The sequence below is a fragment of the Solanum stenotomum genome, chromosome 6 (genome assembly GCF_019186545.1).
Source record: "Solanum stenotomum isolate F172 chromosome 6, ASM1918654v1, whole genome shotgun sequence".
NCBI classification, from domain to species: domain Eukaryota; kingdom Viridiplantae; phylum Streptophyta; class Magnoliopsida; order Solanales; family Solanaceae; genus Solanum; species Solanum stenotomum.
The window spans coordinates 2714437-2732807 of NC_064287.1; the positions used below are offsets into that span (position 1 = coordinate 2714437).

The following is an 18371-nucleotide window of genomic DNA, read 5'->3' on the forward strand; positions in this document are numbered from 1 at the left end:
AATTATATTCATTGATACAAATTATATTTGTAATACAATTGCATTCATTGATACATCATACATATACATACTAGTTATATACATTGTCTAGCATATATACAATTACACTTCACCTTTTCTCCTCTCTTCGCTCTCTCGCTCGCCTCTCCCTTTTTAACATGTAGCTACGAATCATAATTAAATATTAGCTATTAAACCTAATAATATTTCTAATCTTTGCTATTTTTGAAAGTTCCTAAAATATTATCCGATGACAAACTTTAAAAATTGGGTACTTATGAAATTTACTTATCAAATTTTATAATGAGAATTTCACACAAATCCCATAATTTTAAGAGTTAATTACATCATATCCCTACTCTTTCCAAATTACAAAAATCACTTAAATTTGGTGGCATTCGAATACATCCCAAAACGTCTCGATACATCATGTTCCAATTTTGAATACATCCCTCAATCTCTTTTTCGATACATCATGTCTCAGTTTCGGATACATCACTTAGTGTTCCAATACATCATGTATGGCACGATACATCGCGTACGGTTCGATATATCGCGTAAAATAATGTATCTGATTGGTACATTGCATAGAGTGATGTATCCGAGAATAGAAGAGAGTAGCAATTTTTGTAATTTTTCAAATGATAAGAAATTTTAGAGAATATGATATAGTAAGTCGTATGTTTAGGTAATTTTCCATTTATTTAGTCCCTTGTTGGGTGGGCAATAAGCAATGCAACCCAAATATTAATTTCCGACCCACTTTAACACCCATATTACAGTCAGTATACTCATGTTTTCTTGCTCGACAGTCGACACCACTCTGTCTCTACCTCGGTCCGGCTCTGTAAGTTCTTGTATCTCTCTCACGCCAAATACAAATACCCTAATCTCTTTGTGTTACAATTCAAACACTGTATTTTTTTCTGCTTCCATACTCTGCCTTGTTTGCGAAATAATGTCATTAAAATTTTCTGCTTTTGGTGTGTTTATTTATGTAATTTTAGGTGTAAATGATTTCCCTAGGAATTCGAGGGGAAAAAATTGAGATGGGTGTTGTTGAAACCTCAGAAAAAAATGGTAGGGATGTTGTAATTGGTGCTTCGTAAGGAAGGATAAGGGTAGGGAAGGAGAGAGAGAGGTCTTAATTACTGAAGTTGATTAAATTTTGTAATGATGATGCCTTAGTAGCAAACTAGCTGACTTCTGTTTCTTTTTCGTCTGAAGCTATTTAATTTTGAACAATTTCGGAGATTGAGAGAGTATTTTGGGGAAATTTGAGAGGATATGTGAAAGGAGATTTAAGAGTTGTAGGGAAGGGAAAATTGGGTAATGGATATTAGGGGAAGACCAACTAGAGAACTTAAGATTATTTCATAAATTCTCGATTTCACTAGTTAGACGCCGTTGGCTCAAAATTTTGTCTTAGGACTAGATATCTAACATTGGATTTAACTTGCTCAAGTTCAATTCATATTGTCTAATGGGGCTTAAGTTAACACTGTAATTAACCTATGAGATAACCACTATGATAGCAAGGACATAAATCGTGTTTTAACAAATATATTACAAAAATTAGTTATCTCACATAAGCTCCTACTCAAAATTGATGTTAGTAAATAAACCATAATCAATAGTAAATTCAACTCCTACTCATGTGCCATGTAAAATGAGTAAAATTGGCCAGACCGGTTTTCACTGACCCACTTTTACCTGTTTTGAAGTGGATGGGTTGAGTTATAACCTGTTTTCAACCCAACCTGCCCTTTGCTACCACTATTCAGTATATTTGTGTTGTGTATGCATATCTGTGGTTTTGGCTACTTTTGTTTGTTGTCCCTAAATAAGTTAACAAGTTCGCACATTGCTGTATGATGTTAAGTTGCATAACTTGTAATTGTATGAATCATCTTTGATTGCAATATGAGTTCTCTTATTCAAAAAAACGAAGGGTATTCAAAAGTGTTCTTTATTTGATGTAACACATTTTCAATGCCATTATTCATCACTATAGATCACTGCATGACTGTACTTTTCAGCTGTATGAGTACCATTACTATGCCCCTTTTGATGTCGGATGATTCATTGTTGCAACCCCTTTTTGCAGTCTTCATACACTTGTTCAGAGACTTTTGCCCGGCGCAAGTGAGCAAGTGTCTAACATTGTGATAAATCACTGAGATGGTCAGTATTTCCAGCTGGCGTTCGGATCTGGTTACAGGTTCCATTCTCCATTGCACATATGTAGTTCGGTTCTTTGTGGCTTCAATTAATCTAAAACAACTCTGTGAATCTCCTAAAAATCAATTTACATCAGGTGTACTCTGCCCCAAAATTCATGGAGTCTATCCAAGATTGCCGTCCCATATTGTGAGTTACAAGAGGAGCACACTCAAAAGTCCTGATTGCGTTCAGCCTGTGTCTAGAAAGGTTTATGTAGTATTTCTTCTTTTCTTATTTAGTAGTATTAGTTAGTAATTTCGTAGTATCTTATTCTTCAATTTTTACTACACCTGTTTCTTCATTTGCTTTGTTCATCTTGCTATTTTACTGTTGTTATTTTCCTTTGAATACTTCTTTGATTACTTGAGTCGACGGTCTACCGGAAATAACCTCTCTACCCCACAAAGGTAGGGGTAAGGTCTGTGTACATCCTAACCTCCCCAAACCCCCCTTGTGGGATTACACTCGGTATCTTGTTGTGATGATAATACATCTTAAACTGGAGTTTTGGTATTTGCAGGTTCCTGGTAGAAGCATTACGCATTTGTCTCTTGCTGGTCGTGCTGTCAAATGTGCTTCATTTGTAGAAAGAAACTATCAATCTAGTGTCAATGATGATGAGGATCCATTTTGGATAAATGCTACAAAGCAAGCTGTCTGGTACGTCAATTACAGTATGTGCGTGTTAACTTGATGCATAACATAGTTTCTGCAAGTGAAATTGTATAGGTAGGTGAGAGAAAAGATATCAACTTACCTAATATTAGACCTTTTCTTTTGACCAATATTAACTTTCTGGAGCTACAAGCTCCTCAAATCCCTTTATCAAATTAATTATTTCTTCAATTTCCATTGAGAAATAGGTTTTGAGATCTTGTTTATATGAGATCTCCTTTTGATGAAGTTCTGTATCTTGATGTGATGACTCGAGGTTTTACTAGTTTCTCCAAAATTTTCTCCTTGGCTTTGATATCCATTTTTTAATAATAATTTGCTTAGATATTATCCTCCACGAGGTAGGGTAAGGTCTGCGTTCACTCTACCCTCCCCAGACCCCACTTGTGGGATTTAACTGGGTATGTTGTTGTTATTTGCTTGGATATTATAAGGTCCTCTACAACAACAACAAAATACCGAGTGAAATCCCACAAGTGGGGTCTGGGGAGGGTAGATTGTACGCAGACCTTACCCTTACCTTGTGGAGGTAAAGAGGTTGTTTCCGGAGGACCTTCGGCTCAAGTACAAAATATCAAAGTAGGTATGAAAAAGTGAAAACGACTGTGAAGAAAACTAAACAACTAATAAGGAAACAATAACAACCACAAAATAGTGCGATAACCTAAACAACAGATGATGACGGAATCAAAAGCAAGACACTATAAGAATAAGACTAAACCCCTCAAAAAGCAAGACAACACTCCGTACCTACTAACCTTCTACCCTAATACGTGACCTCCACACCCCCTATCTAAGGTCATGTACTTGGTAATCTGGAGCTGCACCATGTTATTATAAGATCCTCTAATAATATGAATTGTGAAAGTTTAACTAGATGAAATGTTTTTGATGATGTATAGATACTGTTCTGAAAATATTTATTTGTTAATGACTCAGGGCTGCAAAATCTATATTGGAATTCTTGGTTGAGCAGCCAAGTCAGCTGAAGTACATAGAGTGGCCTGGATTTCAAAGCACGGTTAGTATGTAAAACCTTTTCTTTCTATTTGGTAATTATCATTTACCTTCTGTTGTGTGTATGTGGCCAATAGCCCAATACAATGTGCTGATAATGTGTTACACCCACTTGTTATCATTCTGTGTACTTAGTGCACTGGAGTAACCAGCTCTACATTACATTTGGCTTGTTACTTCAGGATACTCAACTCTTGGTCATCAAGACAAAATCACAAATGCTAAATATAGTTAATGGCCTTTATAGGGCTAGCTATTGAACTTGACATGTAGAAGCAATGTAACTTTTGTTTTAGATTCAATACAATAATATGAAATGCTCTTGTACATTTTCACCACCCACTACAAACACCAAAATTAAGGTCCATGAGATGGCCAAGGGTGGGGCCAAGTGTACAAGGCAACCATGGAGTGCAATGGCGTGCAGGCATGCATGGCACACGCCTGAGGTAAGAGGCATCCATGGGAGTGAGGGGCATGCTTGATTGTTTTGCATTTTGCACCCTAATGTATGTCCTGTTTCTTTGATTTTTATATGTTTTTTATTTCTTTTTACGACTTGTCCTTAGTGTATACGACTTTCTGTTTTGCACCTATCCTATTACCTTTTAGGTTTGGCACCTAATGTATGCACCATTTTTCAGCTATCAATGCCTTTTATATTCACATTCAAAAAGGAATAATACTGTTATCCCATTTTTTCGACCTTTTTTAATGTTCACCTCACTAGCTTCGTCAACTCTCTTAATCCAGACTCTATCCATATTTAATTACAATAGTTGATTTTCCAAATCCTTTGGAAATTCACACCTCAGCAGAAATTCATCATCTTTTTTATCAGAGGTATTTTGTTGTGGATGCATTGGAAGTCCTTAAATTAAGTATTTAATTATATTTTTAGTAGCTTTATTTATTATTCTAGAATAGGGTTTATATTTCATAGTTTTATAAGGATTAGGTTAAGTTATAGTTATTAGTTTGGAATAGGATTTAGGTCTCCTACTTTCATAAGAATTAGACTTGCTATTGATGTAATAAGACTCCTATTTAAAGGGGCTTTTGAGGAATAAATCGGTAAGTCATATTTTAGTAAAAAGCAAGAGATCGGAGTTCTCTCTTCATTGAATTCTAAGGTTTCAGTCTCCCTTCAATGAGCTGAAGTTATATACAAAAATAGGTCGATCTAGGAATTCGAACAAAGGCAAGGGAAAGTCAAAGTCAATTGATTTAGATTTTCCTGTTCATCGTCCTGTGACTCGATCCTTCTCTAAGAATCCTAACATATTTCTATCTTCACATACATAATCGACCTCAAAAACAGAATATTTGGCATAGTTTTAATTGAGAAAGGACACGTCTAGTGCCGGCAAAATGAGCCCATATTTCGGTAACCCGCCCATATTTTAATGGGTTGGGCGAGTGACTTTTGACATGGGTAAACTATGGGTAAAATATGGATTAGCCAAATGGGTTAACCTTCTAACTTTTATTCACTCAAAATTCATGATATCACTAAAAAAAAATTGTAACTTCTCTTCCTTTTTATGTTCTTCTATGGAACTAATTATTATTCTCTATAAATTTTTTTTGAAAATGGTAACGTTGTATTATATCACAAAAGTACATGGGTTGTACTCAAACCTTATATACAAATGCACTCTAGACACTCCTACTCTATTTCTATATTGAGTCTAAAACATCAACTATAGAGGCAGTGTCATTTGAGTATAATTGATTATACCAAAAACATAACAACAAAATGCAGTTTAGTTTAACATCTTGCACACTATTTTCTTTGCCTTCAAAACATCTGGAATTCCTTTCTTTCTAGATTGCCCACCATATTGAAGCAGGGATAATTCTCCATCTAGTTTTGTCTTTTGCAAGGGCACCTGCCTCCTCCCAGCTGTATAAGGCCTCAGTAACTCTCCTAGGCATAGTCCAGGATATGCCTTTAAGGCTCAAGAAAATCCTCCAAAGCTGCTGAGTGTATTTGCAGTGTAGAAATAGATGGTTTACAGTTTCTAAGGTTTCCCCACATAGGAAACACCTAGAGCATAAGGTTATCCCCCCTTTCATTACATTATCCTGAGTCAGGTAGCTTCCTTAGCTAGCAGCCAAATAAAGCATGAGACTTTGTGTGGGATTCTACACTTCCATATTTGTTTCCAAGGCCAGATGGGACTCTGCTGGCTTGATTGATCCATCAGCCTGTAAGCTGAATGCACTTTGAACTCTCCTCTATTGTTGCCTTTCCACCAAAGCATATCCTCATATGCCTGAAGTCTAGTAAAGTGTCCAACCATGTTGAGGAATTCTGCCAACTATTATTCTCTATAATTGAAAAGGTGAAGTCTTTGGCCCTCCAAAAATATATATTTTAAATGTACATTTCTTTTGTTTATTATGATTATATTTGTATATTTGTTTAATTTTATATTGGATAATAAATAAAAATGTAAAATAAGCAAATCATGTATTAGTATTGACATTGCTTAAGCCTTAAAGTGCATTAAGCATGTTTTAGTCCTAAAATGCAACTATTCATTTACTTTGAAATTAAAAATATTTTCCCCTTGTTATTACATAAATTTATTTTATATTGAAAAGTTAGGATTTCTTTTTTCGACTTTTATGATCCAATAAAACTAAATGAAGCATTTTCAACATTTTTCATCTGAAAAAAGACTAAAATATTTTCTCCATGTTGAATTCTTAAGTAGAGTACTATTTACTCATAAAAATATGGGTAAACTAGTATTTTATCCAATCAATTGGTTACCCAATCCATTTTTACCCATATCAAATATGGGCGGGTTGAATTATTACCCATTTTATGCTGATCCATTTTCAACCCGCCCAAATTTGACCCAACCCGCCCATTTGCCACCACTAGACACGTCTTTGTGAAAAAAGAGTTGGAGATACTACAAAGGGAATAGGATACGAACCTATATATTTCTATAGTTCTTGGTAGTTTCTGCAATGGCATTGATATACATTATTCCTATATTGTCCTTGAGATATGAAGTGTTTTGTTATATTGCAATGGGTACGGTGCAAATTAAAAAAAATGATGCATACGTTAGGTGACATTAGAACAAGTACAAATAATATCGTGCAAATAAAAATGATGTATACATTAGGGGGAAAACCATAAAACCCACAAAAAATGAGGTGCAAATAAGAAGTGGTGCATACACGAAGGATAAAAAAAGCGAAGAACTTCAATTTTTCTTCTCTCAATGAAGTCCAAGGATGTGTGATGCCGGAACGTCAGGGGTGTGCCAATATTGGTGAGGTTAGGAACCTCGCTATGACACGATAGCGAAAAAGAGGCCACTTTGGTTGGCTATTTCCAAGGATGACTCACTTACTTCTTAAGAAGAAACACCCTTAAAAGGAGCAAACTAAAGGTCAAAACTTTATATAAAAGATTTACTCAAATTCAAGATGATTTACCTTAAGGCTTAAGGGCCTCTATATAGGCTTACAAAAGCTAAGGGAAGATGTTCACCAACTAATGTGGGATTAAAAGCCTACTAAAAATAAGGATACAACTAAGAGAGAAGGATTACAAGCTAGAAAATAAGGATAACAACTAAGGTGTCGTTTGGTAGGGTGTGTAAGAATAGTGCTGCGTATGGTATATTAGTAATATTGTATTAGTTATGCCGAGATTATTTCTTGTACAGTGTTTGGTTTGGTGTATTAAAAATTACATGCATTGCGTAATTTCTGTGCTGTTGTATTTTGGCTTTCAGAAGTTAATTGTTGGAAATCTTACATTGAACAGTATCTTCCCTTTTGTTTGATGAAGGGACAAATTATTTTACCCAAATTTTTTAGTTCTTGAGATTCTACTATGTGCTAAATACGATGTTGGTTTGCACTGACATGCTTGACTCATAAATTAAGCATTAGTTTCAATGATGTTGATTAGCACTGACGGGCTTGACTCATAAATTAAGCATAGTTTCAAAGAATGTTCATCTCTTTTTTTTTTGGTCGAGATCAATACATAAGTAAAAACTAACCCTTTCTCCACTTGCTGCAGCTGAAGACTGCAATACTGGCACTTGTTCTAGTTGGGCTGTTTATCATTGCTTTATTTTCTATTGATTCTGCATTGTCTTACATGTTGGCTCTATTTTTGCGGAGAGCAGCATGATTCAAGAAATAAGACTGATTTTCTGGCATCAGGCGAAGTCAACTCATGCTAATGGTGCTCCACGTAACTTTTTGCTTCTGGCATAACACTATGCCCGAAAATACAAGATTGGCCAAACTTGAGCAGCATGAGACTTACAGCTTTTTGAGCATCTGCTGAATATATCACCACAGAGAGGACCATTACGAGAGTATAGGGTTATATTACCTCTAGAAGACTAGAACTACTGTTATATATGCTGGAATGACGAGTGTACATCTATGTCTATTTACATTGATACAGAGAATGTTGATTACTCATTTGTGCACTTTCTTAATTTGATGATAGACGTGTTAAACATGTTAATGTTTCTCTTGACTAGTTCTTTGCATCATGTTTACTGGAATTGGCTTCTCTTCTTGAAGTGAGAATATAGGAGGTGGTGTCTCGCATTCCTTATTCCTCACAGAATCGGGATAATAATTCCATCTTGGATTGTATGTGCAGCCTTATGAATCATCAGACGTATATGCACATTGCTGCGGAGTGAGTCATCTAGACCTGGTAAGCTTCCTCAACATGTCTCTCAAGTCCAAGATTATTCTAGGAAGAAAACATATGCATGTCCGCTCTACAATAGCTGCATGCAATTGGGCCTGAAGGCTAAACTGAATGTGCACCTGTGAACATGTAACTGGGGGAGGGTTGCATCATGACTCTGACCTATGTTGTGTGCACTCCACGATGCCAACTCTGTGGTAGAGCATCGATGAATGTAAGGCTAAGACTGCTAGCTAGTCCCTGAAACTAGCCACTGTATGGTGGCAAAAGCTGGTCATAGTCAATGAACCTGCATGTGTGGTTCTGGGATGATGCCAAGGTCGCTGGTTGAAGTGATCATCCACTCACTGAATGCAATACACATGATACAACCACACAAGTGCGGAGTCAGGCCGGGCCAAGGAGGTTCATTTGAATCCCCTTTCGTAGAAAATTACACTATTTATACATGGTTGAATCCCCTTTGGCTTCTTCGCGGGGTTACTTCTTCATATTTTGATCTCTTTAGTGAGAATTCTGACCTACCATTGCAAAAACAATGCTAAATTGTAAAAGTTAAAAGAAAAATGAAGAGATTTAACAAAACTTACTACTCTCTATTCACTTTTATTTGTTTACAATTTCAAAAATAGATTATCATTTTTACTCGTTATTTTTAACATACTCCCTCCGTCCCAATTTATGTGACACATTGCATTTTTCGAGAGTCAAACAGTTTAAGTTTGACCGAGAATTTGCTCATGAAATCTTCAAATTTTTTAAAATGAAATTTATATATTTATAAACTACATAAAAAATACTATAAGTCACAATAATTGATAATTCAAAATATTTAAAAGATATATGAAAAATTTACAGTCAAAGATAAACTTGTTTGAATCTCGAAATTTGAAATGTGTTACGTAAATTGGGATAGAAGGAGTATTAAAAAAGGAAGACAATGTTAATTCTATTTTATCCTTAACATTAGTTATTTATTTTCAAAGCATTTTTCAAGGCCTAACATTATACATCAATTAATATTAATATGAGTATCGTGATAAAATACTCGCATTAATCATTATGTCTTAAAGGGTGGCAAAGTTAGACAAGTAGTAAAAGTGCAACGGGAGTAGATAGAAATAATATGATTAAGCACCCATAACAAACTAGACTGCTAGCTGGTGGAAAAAGTATTAATGATAGAAATAAATAAAAATATTTTTTAATTTTCTGCAAACTTCTATGTCAACAGTTTTTTTTAAAAAAAATTGAAAATTTATTATTGGAAAAAACAAGTTATGTGTAAATATTGAGCATAGAAACTGCTATAAATAATCCTTTATGCTTGTATAGGGTTGTTGTTGTTGTTGTTTTTTAGCTGAAAATTGAGCATCTAATATCAATATGTAATATTTTTATGTAGGCATTAAATAATATTTTTCATGACTTTATTTATTTTTTAATTAGAAAAAAATAAGGTTGAAAAAAGATGAAAAAATGATTTTTTTTTTTTTAGTAATACTCGCCATAGAGAGGTGTCACTTCATTTATTCTATGCGTATCAAATGCAAATTTTCAATCTTCATCGTGTACGTTTAAATTATTTCCAAAACAAGTAAATTTATATATAAAAAAAAGTTACAAAGTTAATGCAATTTAAATGCAAATTTTCATTCTTAATTATATACGTTTAATTTATTTTCAAAATAGGTAAATTTGTAAAAAAGTTACAAAGTGAATGCAAAATGCAAATTTTCAATCTTAATCGTATACGTCTAAATTATTTCCAAAACAGGTAAACTTGTAAAAATAGTTTACAAACAATTTAAATGGTGATCTCAAAAGCATATAGTATATATATTTATTAACAACGTCAACACATTATCTACCACAAATATAAGGAACAAAGTTTCTCCATATCCTTATCCAATCACAAAACTAATTTTACACCAATGGCCTTATACATAATTTTTCCTTCCTCTTTGTTCATTGACATTGCTAATTAATTAGCCATGAAAATCCTAATCATATTCATAATATCAACAATGTTGTCCACTAATTGCCAAGCAATTACTACTAATCTCAACCCTCTAATCTTGATACCAGGAGCTGGTGGAAACCAATTAGAAGCAAGATTAACTTCAAAGTACAAGCCTACAAGCTTATTGTGCAACAAATTGTATCCATTAAATAAAGATAGTGAAGGTTGGTTTAGGATATGGTTTGATCCAAGTATACTTTTGTCACCCTTCACAAAGTGTTTTAATCAAAGGATGAAGCTTTATTATCAAACACAATTAGATGATTATTATAATAATCCTGGTGTTGAGACTAGGATTACACATTTTGGTTCTACTAAATCCCTTCTTTATCTTCATCCTTATCTACAGTAAGTTAATTGATTCCTACTTATTTATTTACGAGCTAATTACATTGTGTTTTGATGTTTTCTTGATACTCCCTCCATTTCATATACTAAAAATATACTTGTTGTTTGGTGTTAGGTATAAGGTATAATAATTCTGGAATAAAATGCAGAATTACTGTATCCTGCGTTTGGTTGGAGGTATTAGATAGTCATTGAATTATTTATCCCATCATATTTACCAGAGTGATGAGACAAGTTATCCCATATACATGTTGGAATAACTTATTTTGGAATAATTAATCCCGGGATAACTTGTTTCCAACTAAACAAATTGTTAGTATTAAATACTCAATCCGTTTAAGTTTGTTTGTCCTATTTTGACTTGACACAAAATTTAAGAAAGTAACGAAGACTGTTGAATCATGTGGTCATACACTAAAAATATGTCTTTTAATTGTGTGGTTTTAAACATGCCATGTGAAAAGTTGGAATTAACGAGTTGTCAAAAAAAGAAAAGAAACATTTCTTTTTTTGAACAGACTAAAAAAAAAACAGGATAATCATATTGAAATGAAAGGAGCAACTACATAAAATAGTAGTAGTCAAATTTAGCGTTCCAAAGCATCATTAGTAAAATACACTTCCAATTAAAGTTTTCTTAAAGAGTGCGTCAAGTCAACAAGGCTAAGTAATATGAAACATAGGGAGTTATATATTGAGTGTTTTGGTCATTCGTTATTATTAGTGTTGGAAATGCCCTGAGTTGATCAAAATGCTAATATCATACGTTACCAGTATGACGTTATATGATAACGCCATACTGGTAACGTATGATTCAAGAATTTCGATTCTGTGTCAACCAATAACTCATGAAATTCCTTGTAGTAACTCTTTTTTTAAACATGTTTAGGAAAATTACAGCATATATGGAGCCACTTGTGAAGGCTTTGGAAGAAGTAGGCTATAGAGATGGTGAAAATCTGTTTGGAGCACCATACGATTTTCGTTATGGTTTAGCTGCAGACGGTCATCCAAGTCATGTTGGTTCGAAATTTCTAGAGGACTTGAAAGAACTGATAGAAAGTGCAAGTAATTCAAATGGAGGTAAACCTGTTATTCTTGTTTCTCACAGTTTAGGTGGTTTATATGTCCAGCAACTACTCGTTCGGAATCCAAAATCCTGGAGTCAAAAATACATCAAACACTTTATAGCATTGGCCACACCATGGGGAGGAACAGTTATGCAAATGCTCACTTTTGCTTCTGGTAACACACTTGGTGTGCCTTTAGTTAATCCATTACTCGTAAGGGAAGAACAGAGGAGTTCTGAAAGTAATATGTGGCTTTTGCCTTCTCCGAAAGTGTTTAACACTAAATCACCACTTGTTGTTACCACTAATGTTACATACTCAGCTCATGACATCCCGGAATTCCTTAAGAATATCGGGTTTCCTGAAGGGGTTTTGCCTTATACATCGCGTATTTTGCCCTTGGTTGACAATTTGGTAACTAGTACTGATCAAGTGCCTATCACTTGTGTAATTGGTTGTGGGGTTAAAACTCCCGAGACGTTGCTGTATGCAGATGGGGATTTTGATAAGTTGCCTGAGATTGTGTATGGGGATGGAGATGGTACTGTTAATATGATAAGCTTGTTGAGTTTTGAATCAAATAAGAGTACTTACCAGCATCTTAAAGTCATCAAGATACAAGGAGTTTCACATACAGGTATACTAAAAGATGAAATTGCACTTGAGAAAATAGTTGAAGAGATTTCTTGTATTAACTCTGATATTTCACTAGTTTCAAAAGCTTGATCACGATTCGTGATGTTTCTTGTTTGTTCTACCCTTTTTGTTCATATTCGTAATCGTGAATATGCTTTTACCAGTGATGCAATGGGCATGATGTTCATTCTGTACTAACATGTGAACATATGAATGTACTTGTATCTACCATATGTGCAGAAGAGGACGTAAAAATGTTGTGTTGTTTGGCTGGTATTTTTTCATGTAAGGTTCATCTTTTGTTGATCTTCGCGGTGTCTATGATAGTCAAATATTAACAGAAAGACACCCTAACTGAGCTGATTTCAATCAACTAGTCGTTTGAAGTAGCTGTCCAATCAGATGTTTGGATGGTGAGCTATACTCCGTGAGGAAACAAAGGGGTACGTCTTCCCTTGTCATTTGACCCCTTTTTCTGTGTGACAAGAAATGTTCAGTGTCAATCTCTCAATGGCGGATCGAGGATTTTCACCAAGGGATTCCTAAATATAAAAAAAGTGCAGAAACAAAGAAGCCAAGAGAATTCAATATCTCCTATATATGCATCTAGTGCGATCAACACTAATTGCATTCGGAAACAAAGCTTTTAACATATTCACATTGGCCTCAATTGGAGTAAACCTAAAGTTTTATGGCTTATTGAGATTAATGCATATAATTAACGGAGGTGACATATTTTAAGTCGTTAACTTATTTATGTGATGAACGTTTGAGAACACACAAAAACTTTTCAAGCATTTGAGTCAAAAGACTGTCTAATAGGAACAGTTCATCATGTGTTCAGGTGCTCAATATGAACATATTGTAGTTCGAGTGTCTAAATAAATTATATACTGACAAATTTAAGGAGCTTTCGATGCTACTCTTTTATTCATTGAAATAACAGGCTGCAACTTATAAACTATATTGGAAACTAGGAAAACATATAAAAATGCAATGTAATTTTTCAACTAATTATGGTCTCCTCCATGACATTCTGAAGCTGTCCTCTGTCCATGACATAGCTGCAATCCCTTTGGACAAATGAGACAGTTATGTTCAAAACTTCCCTGAACCCCTTCTAAAGTCCTGTTGAGCTCTCGAGGCACCGATCCCTCTAGGTTATTATATTCCAAGTTGAGATTTCTCCATGAAAATCCGAGTCTTGACCAATACTCTGATGGAATCTCACCCGAAAACAGGTTATGTCCAAGGTTTATTTCTGTTAAGTTTGGGTAAGTAACCAAGTTCACAGGCAAATGACCATGTAGACGATTAGCATGTACGTCTAACGTGTGTAGCTGTGATTTTTTATCAGAGAATTCTACCACCTCAAACACTGTGAAACGGTTTACTGAAACGTTTACGTGACTTAATTCAGGTAACATGAAGATCCCTTTGTTTATTCCTCCTGAAAATCTGTTATCACTAAGGTCTAATGTGCTTAAATGTCTAAGTTTATGCACTGGGGTAATGTGTCCTGATAACAAGTTGTGGCTTAGTGATAGTGTTTTGATCTTCAATGGGAATTGTGGTAAATTCCCATAAATTTGGTTATTTGAAATGTCAAATGAAGAGAGTTGCCATAATCCGTTGAGTTGAGGAATTTTTCCAGTGAATTCATTGTTAGACAGGTCTAATCGCGTTAAACTTCTAAGTGATGTAATCGAGGAAGGGATTGAGCCAGATAGCCTGTTATTCGAGACATCAAGAGTTTCAAGTTTTGTAAGGACACCAATGTCATCAACAAGACTACCTGAGAAAAAATTCTCATAAAGTTGAAGACTTGTGAGTTTCCTCAAATTAGTAATACTCTCTGGCACTGGTCCTCTGAACTTGTTCCTACCTAGATTGAGAGTAACAAGTTCTGTTAAGTTCCCGATAGACGATGTCAAGAACCCCTCTAGTCCATCACCTTCTAGATCAATCTCAATTATCCGGCTCGTGGCATTAGTGTCTACCTGATCAGGAACTGTGCAAAGAATGCCTAAGAAACTTGCACCAGTTGTCTCACAAGGGTCTAAGTTGAAATCCCAACTACTAAGGAAGGAATCCGGGGTTATTGAAAAAGGGTCTATCGACGTCTTGATGGCTACTAGAACTTGAATATCAGATTGTGAAGTTGTTGCATTGACATAAGGTGAAAGTGTGTATATGAAACTTATGTACAAGAAGGTAAAGAAAATGGAGTTAACTAATCTGGCCATTTTGTTTGTTTAGAGAACTTTATGAGTAATTGGAATGTATCTTGTTAAAGGTCCTTTATATGAAGTTGTGAATTTTTTTAGGTAAGTCATGGAAAAAGTGTACATTTTTTTTGTTTAGTGACATGCAAAATGGATTCTTGGAATTAGGTGACAGTAAGTTAGAGAGTGGTTTACTAGTCCTGTGTAAGTTGATCATTGTTAAGTTGTGAAAAATTAAAGTATTGAAAGAGAATTTGGGTCTATCGAGCGTTGTTTCTTAGCTTACTAAACGTATATATCAAAAATCATGAGGTCGTTACATAATGTAACACATTAACAATTTAATTAATAATCCTACAAGAAAAGTAGGATAAAGGGTAAATGATAAAGTATAATCATTAAATAATAAATAAAGATAAAATAAGAAGAAAAATATTAGGATAACAACACGATCACATCAAATCAGTTGTTACACAAAATGAGACTTTTTCATTGTTATGTAACGATGGATTTAAATGATACGATACAATAAAATCAAGTAACAATCAAAATAAACATTATATTTAAACTAACAATACAATAAAACGGATAACAACCATTTTCCAAACAAGGTGTTACTAGCTAGCTCTAAATAAACGTTTATATATTTTTGATGTATTGATATCTAGGGATGTCAATCCTTCTTGAATTTCTTTTTAATAAGGAAAATAAGTGTTACCTTCTCAACAATGTGTTTTCCTCTTTTATTTACGTTTAGTACTTCCTCTCCTTTGTTCTTTTTTAGTTGTCATAGTTTCTTTTTTGAGAGTCAAACAATATGAATTTTGACTAATATTTTAAAATGTATTTTTTCATCATAATAATATGAAAAAAGTTGCAATGTACATATTTTGAATATCTAAAATTTTGTTTTAAAATATCAAAATGATATAATCTAATTTAACTTTGAAAATTAATCAAATTGACTATAACAATACAACATGACAGCTAAAACGGAACGAAGAGGATGATTTCTAGAATAGGGAGCAATTTGACTCATTCTTGAAAATTTATTTTCCCTATTATATTTATGTTAGATTTTACGAATTGAAGACAATCAGATTTTATTTTATTTTTTTGGAAAAATTATTTTCCTATTTAATTTACATTAAAAATTAAGGAATATATATTTTACCTTTTTTCTTTACGAAAGGAACTTTGGAAACAATTTTTTTTTTTTAAAGAATAATTCTTTTTTTGTCAAGTACCAAAGTACATTCTAGTTTCATGGAGGAAGCTAGATTCCTCCTTGAAAATTTATTTTCCTTTATATTTACTATTTAGTTAGGAATTTTAGGATTTTTTTAAAAAAAAAAGTATTAAACATAATTTAAGTTCTTCTAGAAAAGGTAGTATATTTTAGGGATACATATTATTTTACTTAATTTTCTTCGTTAGAAATTTACGCATTTTCTTTTGTTTCTCCTAAAATCCTACTTATAAATACACCATTACATGTGTAACAAAAAAAAAAAAGGCAGTTGGGGAGCAACATCCACTAAAAGGGAATAATTTTCTTAATCGAAAAATTATATTGTAATAGGTTCGACAATTTATATTTTTTTAAAATTCCATCACACTAATTGTGGCATGGCTAGGGTTTAACCATAGTGAAATATTCTAATTATTCTACAAGGTTTTGATTTAGGTCAAGTGAGTTCTTAACGATTGATAATTCAAGTCGTGATCGAAAATTGATATGAAAATTTCAATCTATTGGTACAATTATTTTTTATAATCGCAGAACTTTAGTAATTCTTGTTCCTCTTTCAACATGTTGATTATATATGGATTTTTTTTTTAACATATACTATTAATGAAATTTCAAAGATTCATGTGTATGTTTTCAGGTAATTAAAAATGGTTTGGTGCAATTATTTGTGCGATTATTGTGCAAGACTTATTCGACCCTATTGTTATGGTGACTTAGTGTAAGTTAGCTTTATTTTCTTGATTTTTTTTTAATGAATTTTTACTTAAATTTTGATTAATTCTAAATGATTTTTTTACCTTGACATTGTAGATGTTGTAATTTGTGTGGAAAAGTCCTTGATGAAGATAATTTTGGCAAAACTATGGTACGACATAAGGTTTGTATTTTTACGAAAACTATTGGTTCGATTGATTTTATGATGTTTATTTCATTTTAAAAACCCTATTTGTTGATGTTGTTTGTTTAGATAAAATTGTGAAAACAAAGATTTTCGAATTATAATTTTAAAAAAGAGGAAAGAAGAATTTGGTATATAATTAAAGAAATAAACAAATGTGATTTGATCACTCTCTAATAACTTTAATTTTCAATCAGAGATCGAAGTTTTACATAATGCTAAAGATGAGAACTTTAATCTAAGAAGTAATAGTATATCCAGTTATAACTCTTTTGGAATGAAAAAGATAGCTCCTTATCATCCCCAAATCTTGCTAACTCTATTAAATCGAAAAATTATGATGTTATCTCATATAAACTTCTCAATAGTTCCACGTATACATTACAACAAGGAAAATAAGCATAAATAATAGCTATCTAGTAAAGTTATTTTCTTTGTTTTAATTACAATAATATTCTTGTGCATGTAGAGTAAGGAAATTGATCCCGCAATAGAAAAAACCTACGAAGAAACGATTGAGGAAGACATAAAGTATGGAGAGGATACAACTTACACAGAGATAGAAGAAAAATGTGAGTAAGATCCACTTTTTCATTAAGATCAATGGATTACAAAAACATATTTTTATGAGTTAATTTTACTTTTGATTCGATTATCAATTTTTTTTAAGAATCTCAATGGTATGTTTGCTTTGAATTTAATTTAGGTAATTCAAGAAGAGTTTGGTGCGATCATTGTGTGCAGTCAATAAGTGAACCCCACTATTTTGTTAACAAAATGTGAGCTTTATCTCATCCAATGCTGCTTTTTTTTCTTTATGTATTTTATTTTCTCCGTTCAATTTAAAAAATTAAAAAATAATTTATCGTTTAATTCCTAATTTACTCTCATTATTTATGATTTATTCTAAATGCTTCTTTCTTTCCTTCCCTTCACATTCTAGATGTTGTTCCGACTGTGGGAAAGTCCTTGAAGATAATATTCATTTTATCCCACGATAGGTTTGTTCTTTAATCTTCATTAATTTATTTATTTTCAAATCATATATATATATATGAAATCATCAACAAGGTAAGGTCATGTTGTTTCACTTCCATCAACATTAACAGCCAGCCCTTTCAATCCATCAAGATTGTCTTCCCGTTTCCTTTAGAAATAGCAAACATAATAGACATAATACGACTCTATAACTATAGTTTCAATAATTGGGCTCCATAGTTATAGTTTCTTTTGCTATGGAGGCTGTAGTTTGTATATTTTTTCCCGTTTGTATATTTTATTTGCGAATATACG

The 18371-nt window shown here is 33.2% G+C and overlaps 4 protein-coding genes across 4 annotated transcripts; 3 read left to right on the top strand and 1 right to left on the bottom strand.

The window, feature by feature from the left end:
• The first annotated feature begins 795 nt into the window (after window positions 1–795).
• On the top strand, window positions 796–8498 carry LOC125869186 (uncharacterized). The gene is made up of 6 exons (XM_049549750.1): window positions 796–847; window positions 2108–2221; window positions 2318–2430; window positions 2744–2883; window positions 3838–3919; window positions 7973–8498. Exons 2-6 carry the CDS (start codon window positions 2182–2184, stop codon window positions 8084–8086), a joined length of 489 nt encoding a protein of 162 aa, XP_049405707.1. The 5' UTR covers window positions 796–847; window positions 2108–2181; the 3' UTR covers window positions 8087–8498.
• Window positions 8499–10495: 1997 nt separating this feature from the next.
• LOC125868281 (lecithin-cholesterol acyltransferase-like 1) lies at window positions 10496–12817 on the top strand. Its single transcript, XM_049548915.1, has 2 exons — window positions 10496–10997; window positions 11887–12817. The coding sequence occupies exons 1-2, from the start codon at window positions 10621–10623 to the stop codon at window positions 12791–12793; spliced, it is 1284 nt and encodes a 427-aa protein (XP_049404872.1). The 5' UTR covers window positions 10496–10620; the 3' UTR covers window positions 12794–12817.
• Window positions 12818–13538: 721 nt separating this feature from the next.
• On the bottom strand, window positions 13539–14956 carry LOC125867631 (leucine-rich repeat receptor-like serine/threonine-protein kinase BAM1). The gene has a single exon (XM_049548187.1). The coding sequence runs from the start codon at window positions 14947–14949 to the stop codon at window positions 13714–13716; it is 1236 nt and encodes a 411-aa protein (XP_049404144.1). The 5' UTR covers window positions 14950–14956; the 3' UTR covers window positions 13539–13713.
• A 1871-nt stretch (window positions 14957–16827) lies between these two features.
• On the top strand, window positions 16828–18079 carry LOC125866608 (uncharacterized). The gene is made up of 5 exons (XM_049546890.1): window positions 16828–16898; window positions 16991–17057; window positions 17548–17650; window positions 17785–17857; window positions 18022–18079. Exons 1-5 carry the CDS (start codon window positions 16828–16830, stop codon window positions 18077–18079), a joined length of 372 nt encoding a protein of 123 aa, XP_049402847.1.
• The last annotated feature ends 292 nt before the right edge of the window (window positions 18080–18371 follow it).